At 41.5% G+C, this 24,913-nt stretch overlaps 1 protein-coding gene across 3 annotated transcripts in view; it reads left to right on the forward strand.

Annotated features, from left to right (window-relative positions):
• Positions 1-1,259: 1,259 nt before the first annotated feature.
• Positions 1,260-24,913, forward strand: part of arfip1 (ADP-ribosylation factor interacting protein 1 (arfaptin 1)) — a 31,503-nt gene continuing 7,849 nt past the window's right edge. The window contains exons 1-6 of one of the 3 annotated variants that reach the window (XM_035789077.2): positions 1,260-1,655; positions 3,993-4,417; positions 8,683-8,781; positions 18,189-18,288; positions 23,132-23,239; positions 24,076-24,188. In XM_035789077.2, coding sequence (XP_035644970.1) covers positions 1,403-1,655; positions 3,993-4,417; positions 8,683-8,781; positions 18,189-18,288; positions 23,132-23,239; positions 24,076-24,188 — 1,098 coding nt within the window. In that variant the 5' untranslated portion in view covers positions 1,260-1,402. The remainder of the gene's footprint in view (positions 1,656-3,992; positions 4,418-8,682; positions 8,782-18,188; positions 18,289-23,131; positions 23,240-24,075; positions 24,189-24,913) is intronic. The other 2 variants (XM_035789078.2, XM_035789079.2) reach the window with 2 other exon arrangements.

Consider the following 24,913-nt stretch of genomic DNA (forward strand, 5'->3'; position numbering starts at 1 on the left):
AAAGCATCCGCCAACTCCTGGACAGTCTGTGGTTGGTGGATGGAGCGAGACATGATGTCCCAGATGTGCTCAATTGGATTCAGGTCTGGGGAACGGGCGGGCCAGTCCATAGCATCAATTCCTTCCTCTTGCAGGAACTGCTGACACACTCCAGTCACATGAGGTCTAGCATTGTCTTGCATTAGGAGGAACCCAGGGCCAACCGCACCAGCATATGGTCTCACAAGGGGTCTGAGGATCTCATCTCGGTACCTACTGACAGTCAGGCTACCTCTGGCGAGCACATGGAGGGCTGTACGGCCACCCAAAGAAATGCCACCCCACACCATGACTGACCCACCGCCAAACCGGTCATGCTGGAGGATGTTGCAGGCAGCAGAACGTTCTCCACGGCGTCTCCAGACTCTGTCACATCTGTCACGTCTGTCACATGTGCTCAGTGTGAACCTGCTTTCATCTGTGAAGAGCACAGGGCCAGTGGCGCCAGTGGCTCTGGCAAATGCCAATTTGCCAATCTTGGTGTTCTCTGGCAAATGCCAAACCTCCTGCACGGTGTTGGGCTGTCCTCCACGTCTCCTGATGTAAATCACAAATCAAATTTATTTATATAGCCCCACCTGTGGACGTGCAGGGCCCTCATAAAACCACCCTCATGGAGTCTGTTTCTGACCATGACCAAGATTTGAGCAGACACATGCACATTTGTGGCCTGCTGGAGGTCATTTTGCAGGGCTCTGGCAGTGCTCCTCCTGCTCCTCCTTGCACAAAGACAGAGGTAGCGGTCCTGCTTCTGGGTTGTTGCCCTCCTATGGCCTCCTCCACGTCTCCTGATGTACTGGCCTGTCTCCTGGTAGCGCCTCCATGCTCTGGACACTGGCCACGCTGACAGCAAACCTTGCAGACACAGCTCGCATTGATGTGCCATCCTGGATGAGCTGCACTACCTGAGCCACTTGTGTGAGTTGTAGACTCCATCTCATGCTACCACTAGAGGGAAAGCACCGCCAGCATTCAAAAGTGACCAAAACATCAGCCAGGAAGCATAGGAACTGAGAAATGGTCTGTGGTCCCCACCTGCAGAACCACTACTTTATTGGGGGTGTCTTGCTAATTGCCTATAATTTCCACCTGTTGTCTATTCCATTTGCACAACAGCATGTGAAATGTATTGTCAATCAGTGTTGCTTCCTAAGTGGACAATTTGATTTCTCAGGAGTGTGATTGACTTGGAGTTACATTGTGTTGTTTAAGTGTTCCCTTTATTTTTTTGAGCAGTGTACATACACAGTGCTATTTTAATAGTTTGTTTTACTGTTTATTGTCAAATGAATGATGTATTGTATTTATTTTATTTTTTAAGATATATAACAACATTCCAAACGTTTTACTGCATTATCTAGTAATGTTCCACTATGTGTATCCGTTTGGATCCGTTTCAATGGGGAACTTTTATTTTGAATGCGAACCGCAAATTCCACCGTTGTTCTTATTGTGGGTAGCTTCACACAGGCCAGGGACACCAGAAACCCAATGGGCGTTGAATTACATTTTATGCTGTGAGTTGCAAACTGGCTGTATTTTCTTCCCAAATCCCGGTAGTGGAACCCTTTGTACCAAGAAACACAGAGAGATAAAGGTCCGGACAAAAGCTGCAGGTAATTTTTCGGGACCATTATCAGTTGCATATTTAAGTGTTTCAGCAACAACAAGCAGTCAAGCTAGCTAACTTTAGCTAAATAGCTAAGTTTATTTAGCTAGCCCGTCAGTCACGGTCTTAGACCGTTTCTCATGAATCTGTGGTGCCCTGTGATTTAGCTAGCTGTTTTTTTGTTCTTATGTAACCTTTATTTAACTAGGCAAGTCATTTAAGAGCACATTATTATTTGCAATGACGGCCTACCCGGCCAAACCCTCCCCTAACCCGGACGACGTTGGGCCAATTGTACGCCGCCCTATGGGACTCACGATCTCATTTTGTATGTAGAAAAAGTTAGCTCCGCTAGTTTCCGCGTTTGGTGATTGTACTCAGCTGGACAAATGCAGAAAGGGGCACAGTCAACGTTAAGCAACATGTTACGTTCGTCTGACTGTCGACATTGTCATTCATAGTTAATATCAACGTTACAGCTAGCAGGCAATTGTTACTGTACCTGCTAGCTACGCTGCAATGTTGTCTAAGTTAATGTTTATAGCTAGCTAGTTAACTAAGACATATCATACCTTAAGCTAGGTAGCGGTTAGGTACTCTTTTAAATCAAAAGTTTGTGTTGCTTTGTTAGAGTGGAGTGTTAGGGGTAGCAGCTAAGCCATGCAACTTTTCAGGGTTTTGTTACAAACAATTAGAAGTTAGCCAATAGTTATATTTTCATTCAATAAGTGAGAGGAGAACCACATTATTGAGAACTTTATAAATGTCTACAAATTAGAATGTCCTCTTTTTAAGATGGTAAACTAAGTGAACTCACTACCGTTTACGTGTCCATTATGACATTTAGTCCGGTTGGTGAGTTCGGTTTGCATGGCCCAGTTTGTATATATATTTTTAGACACTCCATTTTGCGTTTCCAAATAATACCACCCACCGGGGCACCGGGCCATGCGAAACGAACTTCCCCAGTTTCTTATTCTCTACCATATAAGTCAGACATTTAGGTCACCAACGCCCTCTGTTATGGAATCAAGTGTTAAACTTTTAAATCTGATTTGCATGCTTAAATTCTGTCACACTTGAATTGGTTGATAATAACAACGACAGTCAACATTATCAGCTTTCTTTCTGTTTTCAACAGTTTCCTTCATCCTCTCATTAGTTTTTTTTTGTATTTGGTTCAAGACATGCCAATTGTGTCCTTCACTGAACATGATGCATCATCAGCACTCTCATTTTAAAGTAAAACATTACTTTAATGTTATAGTGAGTAAAATGTTCTCTGTTCAGAGGTCTAAATGGTAATATATTTTTGCCTCCTTACATCTGTTTTTTTTTTTAAATTCCTTTTTCCATGACGTATAAAGTCTAATATCTGATCATCTACAGGGAGGACTGTTTTGCAGTTGGAGCCACAGTCTTGTGGTATTACCTGGAGATAAACATGCATACCACCCTGCATCCCACTGCTGCAGGGTTGGTTCCTGGATGGGAGATCAGATGCTGCTGGAAGTGGTGTTGGAGGCACCCTTTCCTCTGGTCTTAAAAAAATATCCCAATTCCCCAGGGCAGTGATTGGGTCATTGACCTGTGTAGGGTGCTGTCTTTCGGATTGGATGTTAAACGGGTGTCCTGACTCTCTGTGGTCACTAAAGATCCCATGGCACTTACCATAAGAGTAGGGGTGTTAACCCCGGTGTCCTGGCTAAATTCCCAAACTGGCCCTCATACCATCACTGTCACCTAATCATTTTGTATTGACTTATGCCATGTTTTGATATCTGAGTGAGAATGACTAACAAAATCAATCGGGGCCCCCTGGCGGCTGGGGGCCCTAAGCAACCACTGATGTCGCTTATGTCTGGAATCGCCCCTGCAGACATGGGTCAAGATCCTTGCACAAACAATGATTTTGTGGTGATGAACTAGCCTATCCAGCAGCATAGCTGTCCAACCTAATTTGTCAATTGCCATTGTATGCAATGACATTTGTCTCTGGAATAGTGGCCCAGGTGCTTTATGCCACCCCACCCTATGGAGTTGCATTTAAAATAGGTCTAGTATTTCTTCTTAACAATATTCAGCCTGTGTAATATCATGACACTTTTTTACTCCTTGTTAAGTCTTAGTAAAACAGAATCACCAGACGAACAGGCGTGAGTTTACACGCATGAGTTTAGGCTACATTCTGTCCCCCCCAGCAAATCAATAACTTGAAAGGACTGCCATCTTGCGCCTTGAGGTGTTGACCACCAATGTAGCTGCCTGGATCGATGCCCTCTTCGTTATTAAATGTGGTGGCTGGTAGGGACCTATTCATGCCCTCCTATCTGTTTGTTTTCAGGAATGTCCGAAGTTAGTGTTGAGGCTGAGTCCCCAGCCCAGGACCTGCCAATGGATTCATCTAAGGAGGCTCAGAATACTGAGGACTTTCAAAGAGAGAGCGAGGAGGATGCTCACAGCTTTGATAGTACTGAATATGTACTAAACAATGATGAAGTGCCTCATGGTGACAGAGCTGAAAACGACAGTGATGTTCAAAATGACAACGATAATGCTGAGAACAGCGATGGCGCTCAAAATGATGATGTTGAGAGCGATAATGAGAATACGCAAAACAGTGTGAATGCTGAGCATGACGATGATGTACCAAGGACTAGTGGCAATGCACATCCCGACAATGCCGGTGCTAAAAGGGAAAATTGCCATACAGCGACTACTGATAATGATACACCAAAGAAAAATGAAGATTCTCACACTCATACAAAGGTGACATATTTATCTTCAATGCAGACAACAGCTCTGGGAATCATTCATTCCAGCACTCTGGTTCATGTTGCTATATTTCACAAAAACATGCATAGCGTTACAGGATATCGCTATTATTATGATATCCAATGGTGATACAGCTTATGAACCATTTCTTAATACAACATGAACTTGAGTTAAAGCTCTGAATCAATAATTATCCATTTTTGATTTCCTTTAATCGTTGGTGCCTTCCCCTTACGTTTCAAATTTGTCTGCTTGGTGCAACTCCAGTTGGAGTACTGGCTAGTGCATTTGTGTTGTTGGTGTAACGTTTGCGTAACTTTTGCATAACTATCCTTCTTTTACGGGGTGTACTTCCTGATTAGTTGTACTGTGACGTCTGGTAGCGCCAGTGAAAATGCTGGTGATGGGCTATGCTTCCTGTGAAATCCCCTGCATGCATTCTCCGCCTAATGCCAATACAATTGTTTAATTTAATTTGTATTTTTATTGATTAACTTTAATTGAGTTGTGTTTACAGGAACATGCCATGATGTTATGTTTGCCTTTTGAGTCTCAGCATACCCGCCTGTAGCCACCTTTATGCAGTAGTGACGCTATTGTCCCCATATCCTAGCCATGGTGTGGCCTGTATGTGTGACTGTTCCCTGCCATTATAAGAATCCAACCCAGTGTTTCCTGTGTGTGTGGATACAGCAGCCTGAATTGAATAGGCCTGTCACATGGCTGGGTCATCGCTGTAGGCGGAAGAATTTGGACTGCTTCCTCAATGTTCCCAGTCAATGTCAGATCCACTGCTGTTGTGTTCAACCACTCAAAGCTGTTAGTTCGATGCAGATTCCCTTAATTAAGTTGTTCCCAACGTCGAATGAGTGATTGTGCTTCAGATGGTGATGCTATCCTGGAGTGTTGTGGCTCCATACCAACTGCCTCTTTTTTTTGTTGATAGAAAGGCTGCATGAAGTAGTCACATACTATGCAATCACTGTACCCATCTTGCTATTAAGCCCTGTTTGCTTTACATTCTGCCCTGCTATTTAAGAAGCGAGACTTGGTTCCTTCCCTCAGCTCAGCTGATCAGGAGGCTGCTGTTGTTATTCTTCCCTCCCCCCACTTGTTAGCTAGTTTCCAGGCTACTGAACTCCAGGGGCCTGAGCTCTGTGTCTCTGTTAAACATTGCCCCCATGTTCACCCTTTCAGTACCTTAGAACCATTTCTGTGTCTTGTAACCAGTCTGTTTGATCTTCAGGAATTGGTAGTGCTATTGGCTTTTGCCAACGAATGTATTTAATCTAGGCCTAGATATACCGGTAGTTGTTGAGGTTGTCAGGTGTCTATCAATACAGTTGTGTGAACACTGGTATACCCAACAACTCCCCGATGACTTGTTACAACTCATACTCTGGGAGGACAGATAGACGGGAGTCTGTCTAATCTACCTCAACAGTTAGACAAGCCTACCTGTGGATGTCTCTGTTGCCTGCCTGCACGTGGGCATCTTGTGGCCTTTTTAAATATTCATGTTGTGTGTTATCTGATACATGTTGCTCTCTGCACCATTGACACACTCTGCTGCCAAAGCAGTCCAAATAATTGCATGAAGCTTGTTGTTGCTTATGGAGCTGGTTGCTGGGCAATGTTTGAAACAAGTTGAAAATACAGAGAATATCTTCATACACTGAATCCTATTGAACTATTGCAAATGCATTAGGACGTATGCTTTGTCCTAATGCAACGGAATAAGGAGAAAGTATACTGGCCTACTTCTTCCCTGGATGAGCCTCCAAAATATATTGAGGCCAAAACTCCAACACTAAGTATTTTTATTAGGTTTCGTGTCCTTCTGTAGCTCAGTTGGTAGAGCATGGCGCTTGTAACACCTGGGTAGTGGGTTCGATTCCCGGGACCACCCATACGTAGAATGTATGCACACATGACTGTAAGTCGCTTTGGATAAAAGCGTCTGCTAAATGGCATATATTATTATTATATTATTATTTGTTGTCTGGAGCGGTTCATGTACTCATGCACATACCAAATGACACCCACACATAAACAAAGCGGTGCTGTGTGTTTGCACTTGTTTATAGTGTATTTTCCCATTTGTTGGAGTGTGAAATAATAGTAATATTTAGGCAGCCAACAAATGAATGTGTAGCCTCCGGGTTTGAACAAGCAGATGGCTTACTCTTGGTTCATGAACTTGATCCCACCTGGTTCCCATGAAGCAGACTTGTCCCATTCTCTGGTTGATATTTGTCTCACTCTGTGATGCCATTTTTAAATCTTAAGGGCTTGGCTCATCCTCTCATTTTGATGTTCGCATTAGCACTGCTTGATCTCGTTAGCATGGTCTGTGAATGGAACAGTTGAAGCTTACCTGCACTTTACACATGCATTTATGCTAACGCTAGCCTTATCTTAGCCGCCACTGGATAGCTAGCCATCTGCATTATTTACATTTACATTTACATTTAAGTCATTTAGCAGCCGCTCTTATCCAGAGCGACTTACATTTAGACATCAGTCCAAGTTCATGCTCGACTTTGGTATTTCCAAATAGCAATAAACCCTTGACAATGGCAGGGGACCATAGTGGTTTTTGAAACACCGATAATATAGCTGCTATCAGTTCGCTTTATACGGACTGAGTGCTATAAACGTGCTAGCCTTTCACCATAGCTACGCCAAGTTGGGTATCCTGGCCCAGAAAATGCTAAGCTTTTGTCATTCAGGCTTTTGTTTTAAGTGTGATGTGTGAACAGCATTCTACTGTGTCCAACTTTCAAGAGGAAGTTATGGTGGTGTTGTAAGCCAATGTGTCGAAAGCCTGACTTAATGATGTAATACAGCTTCCTATGTCCATTACATTTTATAGCAGGCATCAAAAGGCCAATTATAAACCACCGTTACAGTAATTCCACATGGGTCTTGTCAATGATGACAATGTCATGAGGTTTTCTACCTACAGACTATAGACTAATAATAACTTTTAATTTCCTATAGAGAATTTGGAATTGTTTCAATGAATACTTATTTAATTAAAATTGTAGCTTTTCTTGACCCATGGTTTAAGCAAAGCCTTTAGACAAAAACAGGTTCATGCTTAATTGCCCAACGCAATTCATGCTGCATGAACAGGGTTGGTTTTGCTGCGTTAGCAAGTACTCCCATTTGTATTTTTAGCCTCTTCTGACAGTGACTCAGACAGTCAGTGTGGTTCTGTGGGAAAAGGTGTGAATGTGCGCATCACACTTCTCACAGTCCTACATATTCTCCCTATAGGTGGCGACATGAGACTGAAGTGTGTAAATGGCTTGAAGGGTTGCCCTTTGACTCTTCTCTTAACAATATCATACCAGACATTTAGCCCTATCTGTTTTGACAACTGGAACCTTTGTTTGGTCTGGCGTGTGGACAGTTGTTTTTGTATGTTGACTGACAGCGGCTTCACCCTTGTGTTTTTCTTGCCCAGATTCCTTGGAGGAGTCCTAGTTTATAAATATGAAATGGTACAATAACTCTGCTTGACCCAGATAGTGCTGCTTTGTCTGAGGTAATGAGAGGCAATTTGAACATCTATGTTACTCCGTCACAGCACAGCGTCTCAATCCTAAAGGACTAAAGTGATGGTTGGATTTTTTTTTGCCCTGATAACTGTGGCAGACTTGGAATGGCATGGGAGAGGCCCTCATAAAAGCATTGCCATGGAGACCGGTTGGATCTTTGGAACAACCGAAGGACCGTTTGTTGATTCCAGTTCTATTTATGTAGACTAGAACTTGTTAATTTGGTTGCAATAAATATTTGATACTGCTCAATCAGGGCAATGATGGCTAGTTCCAAGGCTCTAAAAACCATTTGAAGATTTCCAATTATTCTTGCTGTGTGAAGAGGTCAGGTGAGCTTGCATGTGAGGTATCTTGTGTAATTCTCAAGGTTGACTTATCTCCTTTTATGCAATATCTCAGCTTGAGCTTAATACACTGTTTTTTTAAAACCACCCTAATACTGCAGGATGTTATTTCAATGAATTGTTCATCACTTCTGGTGGCAGTGACCACAAGATGGCAGCCCATAGTCATCAAATTCTGTTGATTGAGTCCCCTCTGCTTACTCTTCCAGACAAACGTTAGGTTAAAAGCATAGGCCTACAGCTTCACTCATGCACAGAGCACACTTGGAAGAGGAAATTGAGGTAAGTCTCATGTAATGTATGAAACACTGTGTTAATCTCTTACTGTAGCCGTTTGTGATTGCAGGACAGCACTATGGATGAGGAGGTCCACAGGAGCCCTGCGGCAGAGATATCGGTCACCAGCAATGGAGACCTGGAGGAGAGCCACGAGGATGTATTCAGGGTAAGGGCTGGACAGGGCCTCCTCTTTGGCACTGCACTCATTCACTCACTACATATAATTACACGCACGCACTGCTTCGCAAAACTGTGTTTGCACTTGAATTTTTTTACTTGAAAGGGAACCCCATTATTGCGACTAATGAAAACAGAATAAATTGGTAGGTTTAAGCAACTTTGCAATCGGAGCCAGTGGAACAATGCACTGTTGTGACATACAGTATGTTGCTTTATTTTATGGCTGGTTATGACACCTACATGAGTGTCAAGCTACCATACAAGGCAAAATTATTACATTGCACCATAGCTTACTGTCAACAGTATGTTTGTTATATTATTTTGGGGGAAATTGACCATATAACGTTATCATTGTTTTTGTGCACACATTGATGTCAGACTTGCTCCAACCCCAATGTTCTGTTGCTGATGACTGGGATGAATACAGGAGCAGGACAAGACACCCTCTTTGTGACTGATGATTGATTTAAGGGCATGTACGTGATAGGCCTATCTGGCGTTTATGATTGATGGTCATAATGCTTCTTGACATTGTCAAGGTGTATGTTCTTAGTCCAAGTAAAGTGACACAGGATGGTCATAATGCTTCATGACGGTGTCATAACATGTATTTTCTACAAGTTATTTAAAATATTTTGAAATAACATAACTGTAAAGAGTTCATTACAACAACAAAGGATTTAACTTCTTATGGCTACAGGGGCAGAATTGAGTAGCTTGGATGAAAGGTGCCCAGAGTAAACGGCCTGCTCCGCAGTCCCAGTTGCTAATATATGCATATTATTATTAGTATTGGATAGAAAACACTCTTAAGTTTCTAAAACTGTTTGAATGATGTCTGAGTATAACAGAACTCATATGGCAGGCAAAAACCTGAGAAGAAATCCAAACAGGAAGTGGGAAATCTGAGGTTGGTCGATTTTCAACCCAGCCCCTATTGAATACACAGTGGGATATTGGTTATGTTGCACTTCCTAAGGCTTCCACTAGATGTCAACCGTCTTTAGAAACTTGTTTGAAGATTCTACTGTGAAGTGGAACCAAATGAGAGAGGAATGAGTCAGGTCTGCCATGAGCTGACCATGCGCGTTCACATGAGAGGGAGCTCTGTTCCATCGCGCTTCTGAAGACAATTGGAATTCTCCGGTTGGAACATTATTGATGTTTTATGTTGAAAACACCCTAAAGATTGATTCCATACATCGTTGGACATGTTTCTACGGACAGGGATGGAACTTTTTTACATTTCGTCTGCAACTAGGGAACGCGCTTCATGACTTTGGATTTCTTTACCAAATGTGCTAACAAAAGTAGCTCTTCGGATGCAAATGATGGACATTATCGAACAAAATCGAACATTTAATGTGGAACAGGGATTCCTGGGAATGCATTCTGTTGAAGATCATCAAAGGTAAGGGAATATTTATAATGTTATTTCTGATTTCTGTTGACTCCAACATGGCGGATATATTTTTTTTCTTTTTCTGAGGGCCATCTCAGATTATTGCATGGTTTGCTTTTTTCCGTAAAATTTAAAAACAATCTGACACAGCTGTTACATTAAGGAAAGGTATATCTATTAGAGGTCGACCGATTATCTTCAACGCCGTTACCGATTATTGGAGGACCAATAAAGCCAATACCGATTAATCTGACGATGTTTAGTTATTTGTAATAATGACAATTACAACAATGCTGAATGAACACTTTTTTTAACTTAATATAATACACCAATAAAATCAATTTAGCCTCAAATAAATAATGAAACATCTTCAATTTGGTTTAAATAATGCAAAAACAAAGTGTTGGAGAAGAAAGTAAAAGTACAATATGTGCCATGTAAGAAGGCTAATGTTTCAGTTCCTTGCTCAGAACAGGAGAACATATGGTTCCTTTTAACATGAGTCTTCAATATTCCCCGGTAAGAAGTTTTAGGTTGTCGTTATTATAAGACTATTTCTCTCTATACCATTTGTATTTCATTAACCTAGGACTATTGGATGTTCTTATAGGCACTTTAGTATTGCCAATGTAACTGTATAGCTTCTGTCCCTTAACTCGCCCCTACCTGAGCTCGAACCAGGAACACAAAGACAACAGAGCAAGGGAAACAACCACTCCAAGGTTCAGAGCGAGCGACGTTTGAAATGCTATATGCGCACGCTAACTAGCCAGCCATTTCACTTCGGTTACACCACCCTCATCTCGGAAGTTGATATGTTTGAAGTCATAAACAGCGCAATGCTTGACGCACAATGAAGAGCTACTGGCAAAACGCACGAAAGTGCTGTTTGAATGAATGTTTACGCGCCTGCTTCTGCCTACCACCGCTAATTCAGATACTTGGATACTTGTATGCTTCTATGCTTAGTCAGATTATACACAACGCATGACACGCTAGATAATATTTAGTAATTTCATCAACCATGTGTAGTTAACTAGTGATTATGATTGATTGTTTTTTATAAGATAAGTTTAATGCTAGCTAGCAACTTACCTTGGCTTACTGCATTCGCGTAACAGGCAGTCTCCTTGTGGAGTGCAACAAGAGGCAGGTCGTTATTGCGTTGGACTAGTTAACTGTAAGGTTGCAAGATTGGATCCCCCGAGCTGACAAGGTGAAAATCTGTCGTTCTGCCCATGAACCAGGCAGTTAACCCACCATTCCTAGGCCGTCATTGAATATAAGAATGTGTTCTTAACTGACTTGTCTAGTTAAATAAATATTAAATAAAGGTGTAAAAAAAACATGAAAAAATCAGCAAATCCGTGTAAAAAAAAATACAGATTTCTGATTGTTATGAAAACTTGAAATCGGCCCTAATTAATTGTTTTAATCGGTCGACCTCTATCTATATTTCCATGTCTAACAATTGTATTTATCAACATTTATAATGAGTATATCTGTGAAATGATGTGGCTCTCTGCAATATCGCAAGATGTTTTTTGGAAGTAGTGAACGTAGAGATTTTTTAAAAATATAAATATGCACTTTATCAAAAACAATACATGAAGTCCTATGAGTGTCATCTGATGAAGATCATTGAGAAGTTAGTGATTCATTTTATCTCCATTTGTGCTTTTTGTGACTCCTCTCTTTGGCTGGAAAAATGGCTGTGTTTTTTTCTTTGAGTTGGTGGTGACCTAACGTAATCATTTGTGGTGCTTTCGCTGTAAAGCCTATTTGAAATCGGACACTGTGGTGGGATTAACAACAAGATGACCTTTTAAAACGGTATAAGATACATGCATGTTTGAGGAATTTTAATTATGAGATTTCTGTTTTGAATTTGGCGTCCTGCACTTTCACTGGCTGTTGTCATATCGATCCCGTTAATGAGATTGCAGCCCTAAGAAGTTTTTAAGAAATAAACATTCAAGCGAAAGGAAACTTCTTGGCTGAATTTTTAAAAAGAAATGTGGGGTTTGACACATTTATTTAGGTGTCATAACCAGCTGTACAATAACACAATATTTGTCACAACACTTGTAAATATATGGGTCGTAACCATGTTATGGCAAGTTGTCTGCTGTTATGACATATTATGACATGGTTATGATCATGTCATAACTTTTTGACACTGGGTGTCAAGTAAAGCGTTAACAAATTATCTCCCCAGCAATGATAGTCTAACCCTATTCCTAGTGCTATACAATTATTCAATAACGGATTACATTTCATATAGCTTACCACTGTAGCTACATGGTTGTAGTTGTAATCAGTAGGATCAGGCAGCAGGTATTCTCCTCTACTCTCTGAGGATGGTAATTGGTTGTCAGTGAAATTCCGTTTCAGCCTTAGTTTGTCGCAGTGCGATAAGCCATCGAGACTGTGATCCTTGGCATGGCTTTTAACAGGCAAGCTGTGTCCGGCTTTATTGCCGCATCAATTTACTAGACATACAATGACATTTGGAAAGATATGTCTTTTTAAGGATTACATCACTGCAAGACATACTCTGGATGGACCTAGGCTCGACTACATGCTGGTAACTGACAATATAAAGGAAAAGCCAACCCACTGTAATGAGTTATGGCACTGTGTCCTGTCTAAGCAGGGGAAGGGAGAGGGGGGAAGTTAGTTCTATAGTGTCTCTCCTATATCTGAGAGAGATGTTTTACATGTATTTAACTCCTTATTTTTGGCACTAAACAGTTTCCACATATACACAAAAGTATGTGGACACTTCTTCAAATTAGTGGATTTTCTATTTCAGCCACACCTGTTGATGATAGGTGTATAATATTGAGCACACAGCCATGCAAACTCCCTAGACAAACATTGGCAGTAGAATGGCCTTACTGAAGAGCTCAGTGACTTTCATCTTGGCACCGTCATAGGATGCCACCTTTTCAAAAAGTCTGTTTGTCAAATTTCTTCCCTGCTTGAACTGCCCCGGTCAATTGTAATTGCTCTGTTTGTGAAGTGGAAACGTCTAGTGGCAATAACGGCTCATTCGCGAAGTGGTAGGGCACAGAAGCTCACAGAAAGGGACGGCTCAGTGGTGAAGCACGTAGTGTGTAAAAAGTAGTCTGTCCTTAGTTGCTACACTCAGTACCGAATTCCATACTGCCTCTGAAAGCAACATCAGCACGAGCTGTTCATCGGAAGCTTCATGAAATGGGTTTCCATGGCCGAACAGCCACACACAAGCCCAAGATCACCATGTGCAATGCCCAGCATCAGCTGGAGTGATTTGATAGTTTGCCGCCATTGGACTATGGAGCAGTGGAAACGCTTTCTCTGGAGCGAAGAATCACGCTTCACCATCCGGCAGTTCGAAGGACAAATCTGTGTATGGCGGAAGCTAGGAGAACGCTACCTGCCGCAATGAATGGTGCCAACTGTGCAGTTTGGTGGAGGAGGAATAATGGTCGGGGGCTGTTTTCATGGTTCGGGCTAAGCCCCTTGGTTCCAGTGAAGGAAAATCTTAATGCTACAGCATACAATGATGTTCTTGAAGATTCTGTTCTTTCAACTTTGTGGACTGTTTGGGGAAGGCCCTTTCCTGTTTGTCGAGATCGGTGTGGGAGAACTTGACTGGCCTGCACAGAGTCCCATCGAATCCCTTTGGCATGAATTGGAATGCCGACTGCGAGCCAGGCCGAATCGCTCAACACCACTGCCTGACCTCATTAATGCTCTTGTGGCGGAATGGAAGCAAGTCCCCGCCGCAATGTTCCAACATCTACTGGAAAGCCTTCCCGGAACACTGTAGTAGGTTATAGCAGCAAAGGGGGGACCTACTCCATATTAATGCCATATTAATATTGGGGCGGCAGGGTAGCCTAGTGGTTAGAGCGTTGGACTAGTAACCGAAAGGTTGCAAGTTCATATCCCCGAGCTGACATATCCCCGAGCTGACACATCTGTCGTTCTGTCCCTGAACAGGCAGTTAACCCACTGTTCCCGGGCCATCATTGAAAATAAGAATTTGTTCTTAACTGACTTGCCTAGTTAAATAAAGGTTTAAAAAAAAGCCCATGATTTTGGAATGAGATGTTCAACGAGCAGGTGTCCACATATAGTGTACTTACATACTTAAAAAAAAAAACTTTGACCATCAGCCAAGTCTTTTGAGGCCTGTGGGCGTCCTAGAGCAAACAACCTACATGTATGTGTTCGTGAGTCTCACCGTTTAGTGTTTAAACGGTGAGACTACTGCATGCTACAGCTTGTGGAGGCCGTAGAGCAAAATGGAGATCACCATTTTGTTCGTGAGAGTCTAATCTTTCCATAGAGGTGTCATAATATTTTGTAGGCAAAAATGTTCGGACTCTACAGATAATTTTGTGAGAAGACCGATATCCGGGATGTCTCAAATCTGTGTTTGTCAAACCATAACTCTATCACCTTTCACCGCAGATGTGGAAGTGCTTGGATTGAGAAGCATCTAATGCATATCTCTAGGTTAAAATGACAGATTTATATTAGGATTTTTTTTTATTGTGCTTATTAGATTTCCACAGGTTCACAGACATTACTCTAGGGGATAATAGGGTGTTGGGCCAGAACAGCATTAATGCGCCTTGACATAGATTCGACAAGTATCTGGAACTTTATTGGATAGATGTGACACCATTCTTCCACAGGAAATTCAATAATTTGGTGTTTTGTTGATGGTGGTGAAAAATGCTTTGTCAGTCACCATTCCAGAATCTCCCATAAGTGTTCAATTGGGTCCAGATCTGGTGACTGCCATGCAAATGGACATAGTTTTCATGCCTGTCAATTAGCAACTGGGCCTGCCCAGCATTTTTTTGGACCCTAAGTATGAATTGCTCAGGAACCACACCTGTGTGGACGTACCTGCTTTCAATATAGTTGGTCTCCCTCATTTAAAGGAATTTGATGCCCCAGCTTTGCATTTGAAACAGTAGCAGCAGCTCTTTTTGTAGCTCCACATCATGGGATTTAATTATGGACAAGCCTATACTTAGGCTATGCATCTACACTAACTCCCCATAATGACAAAGTGAAAACATGTTTTTAGACATTTTTGCTAATGTTATTGAAAATGAAATACATAAATGTCTCTAGTGTAAGTATTCACACCCATGAGTCAATACTTTGTAGAAACACCTTTGGCGGCAGTTACAGCTTTGAGTAATCTTGGCTATATCAGTATCAGCTTTGCACATCAGGATTTGGGGATTTTTCTCCCATTTTTCATTGCAATTTTTCTCAAGCTCTGTTGAGTTAGTTTGGGAGCTTTGGTGAACAGCAATCTTCACGTCTTTCCACAGACTTTCAACGGGATTCAAGTCTGGGCTTTGGCTTGACAGCTGAAGGACTTTCATATTCTTGTTCTGAAGCCATTCCTGCATGGCTTTAGCTGTATGATTGGGGTCATTGTCCAGTTGGAATGTAGTAAGTCTTTGCCCCAGTCTAAGGTCGTTTGCACTCTGAAGCAGGTTCTCATCAAGGATTTGCCTGCATTTGACTCTTTCATTGTTCCCTCTATCCTTACCAGTCTCCCAGTCCCTGCTGCTGAAAAGCATCCCCATAGCATGATGCTGCCACCACCATGCTTCACGTTAGGGATGGTGTTGGAAGAGTGATGAGCTGTGCCTGGTTTTCTCCAGACATAGCACTTTGCATTCAGGTCTCATTAAACCACAGAATCTTTTGCCTTATGATCTGAGACTTTCGCATGCCTTTTTGCAAACTCCAGGCGTGCTATCATGTGCTTTTTTCTCAGGAGAAGCTTCCGTCTAGCCGCTCTCCCATAAAGCCCAGATTGGTGAAGTGCTGTGGAGACTGTTGTCCTTCTGGCCGGTTCTCTGATCTCAGCAGAGGATCTCTGTAGTTCTTGTCATTGGGTTCTTTACAAACACGTGACTGGCTCAACTGTTCTGGGGAAATATGGTATTCTATGTATAATAATGTGAAAGGAGGAACGCGATATGCTTCATCTCCTAATGTATTACACACGTTGACTGCAGGTATTTTCTTAAAGTAGCTTCAAATATTAAAACATATTGTAAAACTAAAACAAAAAATTCAACAGTATGGAAAAAGCAGCCCGTGGCTAGCTCCTAATACCCCAGTATACGTTATACCACCTGAGCCTAACTGGTATACATGTAATCCTACATGTAATGGATCAAACCATAGGCCTATTCTTGTCCGTTGTCCATGTGGTATTGTTGCTGCTCTCTAGCTATGCCCATGTTTATCATGTATTGATTGATGAATATATCATCCTTATCCAGTTTAGAAAATGCAGACCGATGGTACATGGTATTCAAATTGGTCGCATGCAGTTCAAATCCCGTCGATCCTCTGTTTATGTCACTGACGGTAAAGGCTTTTGTGACCATTGTAAGCACACAGAACATCCCCGCATTGGGGTCTTGCTGTCTAATTTATGTTTAGGGATCGTGCCGTGCTTTGTTAGGCTCTATGGTGTAATAATGCTATATTTCCCATAAGAACAGTTACAAATCTCTGACATGCGTGCCTATTTTATGACAGAATAAATTGTAATACATAGTGCGGGAGTCTGGCGCAGCAGTAACGCTCCCGACCTGGGACCGTATGCCCCCACGGCGATGGGTCTCTGCTCACCTAACTGTTTGTGTCCTTCCTTTTCTGTACCTCCTCCTTGGTTTGAGGTTACTTAGGGGTTTGGGCCACACATTCTGAACATGTGGATCTTACCCCTATCACTCAGTTTGTTTTCTGTTAGTATTGGCTATAGTTAAGTTAGCAGTGGCTTTAGAAACACATCCGAATCAACCCGTAAGTGACAAACTAGAGCCAAGTATAAAAATGAATGTCCTTTAAAATAATGTCATACGAATTATGTTAATTTACAGAACATTGTCATGATGTGTAGGATACATGATCATTGTCATCTCCCTTTTTAAAGTGAATTCCAATGTGTTGCCCATTGGTGGCAACTTGATCTCTTACACTGGACGCCAGCCAATAGCTTTGAGGCCGCGGGTGTGATTCATGGTGATTTGAGAGGAAGCAAGCAGAATGTACTTAAAGGGAAAATCTATTCTCGTAAAACCTGTACAGGACACTTGTTTCTTGAAGTCCTTCAGTTGTCAGGAGTATTATTTTTTTTTTTATCTTAGTGACGATTGTAGTTCCATTTCGTGACAGTCTGTGATGCTTTCGATGTCTGTGTATGGGCACATTTTTGAAAATTAAATTCTGCGATTGTTCAGTTTGTGTAAACGGAGAGAATGCATCATCTTAGGTCAAACTCAGTACTCGATGACGTTCATACTTGAGTAAAAGTAAAGATACCTTAATAGAAAATGACTCAAGTACAAGTGAAAGTTAACCAGTAAAATACTACTTGAGAAAAAGTGTTAGTTTTTAAATATACTTAAGTATCAAAAGTAAACGTATGAATAATTACATTCGTTATTAAGCAAACCAGACGGCACAATTGTCTTTTTTATTTTTTAAATTTTAAAAAATTAATTACGGATAGACAGGGTCACACCAACACTCAGACATTTTAAAAACAAAACATTTGTGTTTTGTGAGTTCGCCAGATCAGAGGCAGTAGGGATGACCGGGAATGGCCAATTTGTAAGTCGCTCTGGATAAGAGCGTCTGCTAAATGACTTAAATGTAAATGTAAATAAGCGTGCGAATTGGACCATTTTCTCTCCTGCAAAGCATTCAAAATGTAACAAATACTTTTGTGTGTCAGGGAAAATGTATGGAGTAAAAAGTAAAGAATTTTCTTTAGTAATATATTGAATTTAAAAGTTATAATATATAAATAGCAAGGTAAAGTACAGACCCCCCAAAAAGGACTTAAGTAAAAATACTTTAAAGTACTAAAGTACTTTACACCAGTGTCGTATTCTTCAATGTGAACCCCTTTCCTCTGACTGTTGCAATTTTCCCTCCCTGACTTTTAGGATCCTTCTTACGGGGACCTGAACCTGTCAGAAAGCCACATCCACTCTGGCAGCTTTGCCTCGATGACAGAGGGCATCATTGCATCAGGACCATACAAAGGTACAGTAACCAGACTATCAAGAAATGGCGTGCAGCAGCACATGTAAAGACTGTTTCCAGTGAGTGCAGGTTTTTCCTTTTCTACTGTTAACCAGAGTACCTAGTACATTTTCTTTAAAAAAAAAATAATAATTTTGGTGGGGGGTGGAGTTTAGGTCAGCTTTAATGTTGCAGGTTGTGGCTTCCATCAGTGTAATTGTCTGCATCATTTCCAATCCCCCAGATGTATTTTTCTGTACATTATACTGACACAGTACATCTTACAATTGTTATCTTTTGGTTTTAACTCTATCTTTCAGCTACCCTCAACCCCTACCATCTAGTTTTGATTTCTATTTGACATGTATGAAAAACACTGAATGGGCATCAACACTGTCACATGACCCAAGTGGCTGGATGAGTGAGGTCAAATGACCTGACCTTGATCTCATTGCAGGAAGCCTTCCTCCAATTTCCCATCCACCTGCACATGACTGTGCCGTTTCACAAAAGTTCTTAACCTACATACAGTTGAAGTCGAAAGTTTACATACAATTAGGTTGGAGTCATTAAAACTTGTTTTTCAACCACTCCACAAATTTCTTGTTAACAAACTATAGTTTTGGCAAGTCGGTTAGGACATCTACTTTGTGCATGACACAAGTAATTTTTCCAACAATTGTTTACAGACAAAGTTAATTATAAGTGAAATAATCACAATTCCAGTGGGTCAGATGTTTACATGCACTGAGTTGACTGTGCCTTTAAACAGCGTGGAAAATTCCAGGTAAAGGTCATGGCTTTAGAAGCTTCTGATAGGCTAATTGACATCATTTGAGTCAATTGGAGGTGTACCTGTGGATGTATTTCAAGGCCTACCTTCAAACTCAGTGCCACTTTGCTTGACATCATGAGAAAATCAAAATAAATCAGCCAAGACCTCAGAAAAAAAAATTGTAGTCCTCCACAAGTCTGGTTCATCCTTGGGAGCAATTTCCAAAAGCCAGCAGGTACCACGTTAATCTTTACAAACAATAGTACGCAAGTATAAACACCATGGGACCACGCAGCCATCATACTGCCCAGGAATGAGAGACGTTCTGTCTCCTAGATATGATCATACTTTGGAGCGGGAAGTGCAAATCAATCCCACTGTCCTTTAGTAGTGGTTTCTTTGCAGCAAATATGACAAAAAAGGCCTGATTTCAAGCAGTCTCCTCTGAACAGTTGATTTTGAGATGTGTCACTTGAACTCTGAAGCATTTATTTGTGCTACAATTTCTTAGGCTTAAACACTGCAGCAGAGGTAGCTCTGGGTCTTCCTTTCCTGTGGTGGGCCTCATGAGAGGCAGTTTCATCATGGCCCTTGATGGTCTTTGCGACTGCGCTTGAAGAAACGTTCTAAGTTCTTGAAAAGTTACGTATTGACTGACCTTGTCTTAAAATCTCTTATGGATTGGACCCTTAAAAAAAAAAAGAAATCCACTTAAAATGACACACCCATATCTAACTTCCTGTAGCTCAGGACATTAAACAAGGATATGCATATTCTTGATACCATTTAAAAGGAAACACATTGAAGTTTGTGGTAATGTAGAATATAACACATTAGATCTGGAAAAGATAATACAAACAAAAAAACATGGTGTAATTTAGGTTTCAGACTGATTCAGTGAAAAATTACATCACAACACAATATTTTGTATAAAGTCTGCCAGGAGTTTGCCCAAATGTGCCAAATTGGTCCATTTATACTTTTTCAAGTATAGAGAACATACAAAAATGCTATGGTATTAAAAAAAAGAAAAGCCCTGGAATGAGTACGTGTGTCCGTACTTTTGTGTGGTGTGTGTGTGTGTGTGTGTGTGTGTGTGTGTGTGTGTGTGTGTGTGTGTATTGATTAAATAAAATAAAAATGTATATTTTTTTGGACTGTATTGAAAATCATACTGTTGGTATTTCAAAATACCCCAGTATGGTATACTACCCAAGCCCAGTTTGCGTTATTCCTGTGTTTCGACCCTCCAAACTCGCCCTCCTCATTCAATCCCGGTGTTCAGGTTGCAAAATGCAAGGTACTTTGGTTGTGTCGCCCTAACAAGCTGCCCCTCTGTCCAGCGCCAGAGATATGGATAGATGAGGACGACATTTGAATTTATAAAGGGGGGAGTCCAATTGAGTTTTAATGAATTGCCTCTGATCTCCGTTTGATTTCCTCCTGGCTCCCCTTTCTTTCATTATCGCATCCTCGTTACACATGCAAATAAATTAACTCTCTCCCCCTTGGCAACGGACTGGAGGAGCTGGCATCCGGAGGTTGCTGCGGACTCTGAGTGTCCGCCGTCCCCTCTCAAGTCATGTAGATATCGTTTATCACTCGGAATTAATCCAGACCTATTGGAAAGTTTTTAACACAAGCTGTATAGATTTCAGGCTGTGGTGGGAACTGGAAAATACTTACCTTGGCATGCCCATTCAAGGGAGGGAGGTGAAGTCACAGAACACAGAGACTTGACATTTTGTATCAATTGACTCTTGTGACTGTAATTAACGGAACCAAAGTTTCACTTCAATGATACAGTATTTATGCAACAATATTCAACACGACTGCCCTTTTGTCCAGGTCCACATAATGTCTTTAATACTTTTCAGTGTAAATTATTATGTAACATTCTTACAACCGTGTGTGTGTGTGTGTGTGTGTGTGTGTGTGTGTGTGTGTGTGTGATACAACCATCCTAGCTCTGCAGATTTTGCTGTGAAGAGTCAGAATCATTTGATCACTTGTTTTGGTACTGTAGCTTGTTTTTGGTCGCAGGTTCAGGAATGACTGAAGATTTAAAACATTTACTTGGAGATAACTCTGCAAATAGCACTGCTGGGGAATTAGAAAAGTAATAGTAAATCAATCAATAATATAATAATTTTAACAAAACATTTTAATTTATAATCTGTAGAAACTATGAGAACGGTTCAGGACTTTTGTGACATATCACAGTACAGTTGAAAAGTATGGTTAATTGAAACCAAACCTGGATTGGGGTTGGGGGGAGTTAAAGGGAGGAACAAAAAAAACAAGGCGACTAATATACTGTGTCAGTAAAATGTATATGGTATGTATAAGCAGGAAGTAGAAGGTTAGGTATTGTTGTACATTAGGTTACTCCAATTAGAGGAGGGAGGATCGGGTTTGGGGAAAAATAATAAAGAAGGAAAATATACACCGGTCAAAAGTTTGGGGTCACTTAGAAATGTCCTTGTTTTTGAAAGAAAAGGAACTTTTTTTTGTCCATTTAAAAAAAAAAAACATCAAATCAGAAATACAGTGTAGACATCGTTTATGTTGTAAATGACTATTGTAGCTGGAAACGGATGATTTTGAATAGAATATCTACATAGACGTATAGAGGCCCATTATCAGCAACCATCACTCTTGTGTTCCAATGGCACGTTGTGTTAGCTAATCCAAGTTGATCATTTTAAAAGGCTAATTGATTTAGGTTGGGAAACAGACACCTCACAAGCCTTCAACTGGCAGCTTCATTAAATAGTGTCCGCAAAACACCAGTCAACGTCAACAGTGAAAAGGCGACTCTGGGATGCTGGCCTTCTATGCAGAGTTCATTTGTCCAGTGTCTGTGTTCTTTTGCTCAATCTTTTCTTTTTATTGGCCAGTCTGATATATGGCTTTTTCTTTGCTACGCTGCCATTGGAACACAGGAGTAATGGTTGCTGATAATGGGCCTCTGTACGCCTATGTAGATATTCCATTCACAATCTGCCATTTCCAGCTACAATCGTCATTTCCAACATTAACAACGTCTACACTATCTTTCTGATCAATTTGATGTTATTTTAATGGACAAAAAAAATGTGCTTTTTCAAAAACAAGGACATTTCTTAGTGTCCCCAAACTTTTGAACAAAAAAATACATGGGCAATAATAATAATGTAGTGGGTACACTTTGAAAGTTGTAGTCCTTTCCGACATAGCTAGCATACAGGAGTGTTGGTTGATGGTAGTCACATACTTGGCATCAGAGGCTTTGCGTGATGTGCTGAAATGCCCAGTCATCAACAGCAAGGCGGCGGTGGATGGAACCGTGTCCCAGGCAACAACTTTAAACTCTGTTTGTTGTATACCTTCCTGTTTGTGGGTATGTGGTGTTCATAAGGACACATCAACACACTGAGAAGGTTCCTGACCTGACCTGGGCCAGTGTTCACAAAGCGTCTGATCTGGGATCTGTCCATGTGATATTTCATTCATTATGATCAAAAAGTCTAAACGTTGTCTTAGATCAGCACTCCTACTCTGAGACACTTTATGATTACAGACTCAGACCTGATATGTCACTTCTCAACTGGCTAACCCATAAACGCATCCAAAGGCAAGTCTACAAAGACAGAAAGGCCGCAATGATTAGAACCCTGTCATTTTACAGCAACATCTGTGCTTTCCATTAAAGGTCGAGCATAGGCTTAAATGGCAAGTACAGAACGTTTGTCCCATGGAGGTTTCACTGACAAGTAACATCAAACCAAAGGGAAGGTGCAGGCATAGTACATTGTGTCCAATGTGGTGTCAGGTAGTCCAATTGCTTTAGGAGTCTTTACTTGGTACGATATGAACCTAGTTGTGCCACTGATCCCCTTTTAGTCCAGTGGGACTGTTCTGTGCCTGTCATCTCAAGATTACACCTCTTATTCGGTCTTTAGGGGTGGGCCGCCCCATCCATAGTGCCATTCAGACCCGAAGGAACACCCAAGGAGGACCTGTGGGAGATTCCATTTGACAGCTCTAGATAGGGGGGTTGTTGAATTGACTTACTAATCAATCGCCACTGTTGCCTGCTGTTTCCAGTGTCAGCAAGCCAGCCCACGTCTCCCGTGGCACCTGTAGCTCCCAGCTCAGCCGCGGCTAGCCGTCTGGCGCGACCCATCAGCGATAGTCAGACTGAGATACAGAAAGGTACCCGCAGCAACAGAGACGGTGTATATATATTTATATACGGACTTGCTTTCTGCTCCCTCTCTTATTTCTGGTTGGGCTTCTCTCCCTTGCTCCCTCCTTTGTATCAAGGCTCTGTGTCATTCCCTCAAAATCCATCGTCCACGTCCTTCTTCATCGACTTCTACTGTCGTTTCTCTTCTGTCTTCGCGTCCTTCCCCTCTCTCTCTTGGTTCAATTTCACCTTTGGCTTTTAGCTGAGAAGGATGCAATTACCTGAAAGCTTGACGGTGGTTTCTGGTTTGTAAACAGCTGAGGTTAGGCCACTGGAAACTAATTATGTCGGTTGTCTGCATTTCTCCCATAGCTGGTTATAGGGGTCCTCATCTTGTTTCAACATTTCACAAACACACTTGCTAGGACCAACCAAGCCTTACACAGCTTCACCTGAGTTTTAACCAGCATCCCTGCTTAACTCCTGTGTCCTCCTTGCATCACTGGGCTCCCATAGTTCCTTGCAGACCTCCCTCAAACGGAAAAACCTCCCTTCTACTCTAAATGAAACTCCTTGCTGTTGCTTGTTACTAATTTATTTTCCCTGCAGGTAAACGTATATACTTTAGTATTTCACCTGTAGATGATAATCGTCAAAGTATCATAGTCGGCATCTAACTTTTACTCAGTGTTTCCATGTTCCAGTCTGATGACATGACTGGAAATGGTATATCAATCCTATGATTGATTCACCATAGTCTCACATCTACATTTTATATTCTCTAACACTATATCTTACCAGAGCCCCAAGCTAACAGATACAGCCTCTCTCGACCATTCATGACAGTCGCCTTTCTCTTCAGGCACTATGGAAGGGCAGCCACAGAGCGGGCCGGTGGTCCTGGCAGACGACCTGAAGAACCCGGCCATGGAAAAACTGGATCTAGTGAGGAAGTGGAGTATCAACACGTACAAAGTAATATTTGCCACCAGCACTTACTGCCCCTCTTTCTTTTCTAACTCCCACCCACTCATTCTCAACCTTGCTTTTTCACACCTCTATCTCCTTAGTACCTTTCTCCTCTCACAATCCGGTTCCCACTTTGCAGGTAGACTACCCCTTTTTTCCTGGCATCACAACACACACAGACACACACACACAGCTTTTCATAGCCAGGGTTGGATTGGTTGGTTGGATTGGATTGGTGTGCTGTGAATGTTTACTTCTGGCTCCCCTGCTTTATTGTACACTCACAAAAGAACAAGACAAAAGGGTTGCTGTAGAACATCTGATTTAGCCAAACTGTTTCTCAGTGATAATACACGGCACTACATACTTTTAATATCCATTAAAGATATTGCTTTGAATGTGATCAGAGATTTAGATAAACATTTAAATAAAATCTGTCTGTTCCCAGAGCCAACGTACAGGCTTTAGCTTGGAGGGCTAACATGGTATTGAGACATGTCGATGACCTGGGTTTGATACCTGGGGTTGGTTACACTAGGATCCTAACTATGTGGGTTCTCAACCCAACATCAGATACACTAGAATTCTAACGATGTTGCCGCTATCTCATTTGAAACCATGGTCAGCTACTCTCGGATGCTAACTATGCTAACACTAATTCGTTTGAAACCCCAGGTCAGTTACACTGGGATAATATATGTTAACGCTAACTTGTTTGAAACGCAAGGTCT

This window comes from Oncorhynchus keta, chromosome 16 (genome assembly GCF_023373465.1).
Source record: "Oncorhynchus keta strain PuntledgeMale-10-30-2019 chromosome 16, Oket_V2, whole genome shotgun sequence".
Classification (NCBI taxonomy): Eukaryota; Metazoa; Chordata; class Actinopteri; order Salmoniformes; family Salmonidae; genus Oncorhynchus; species Oncorhynchus keta.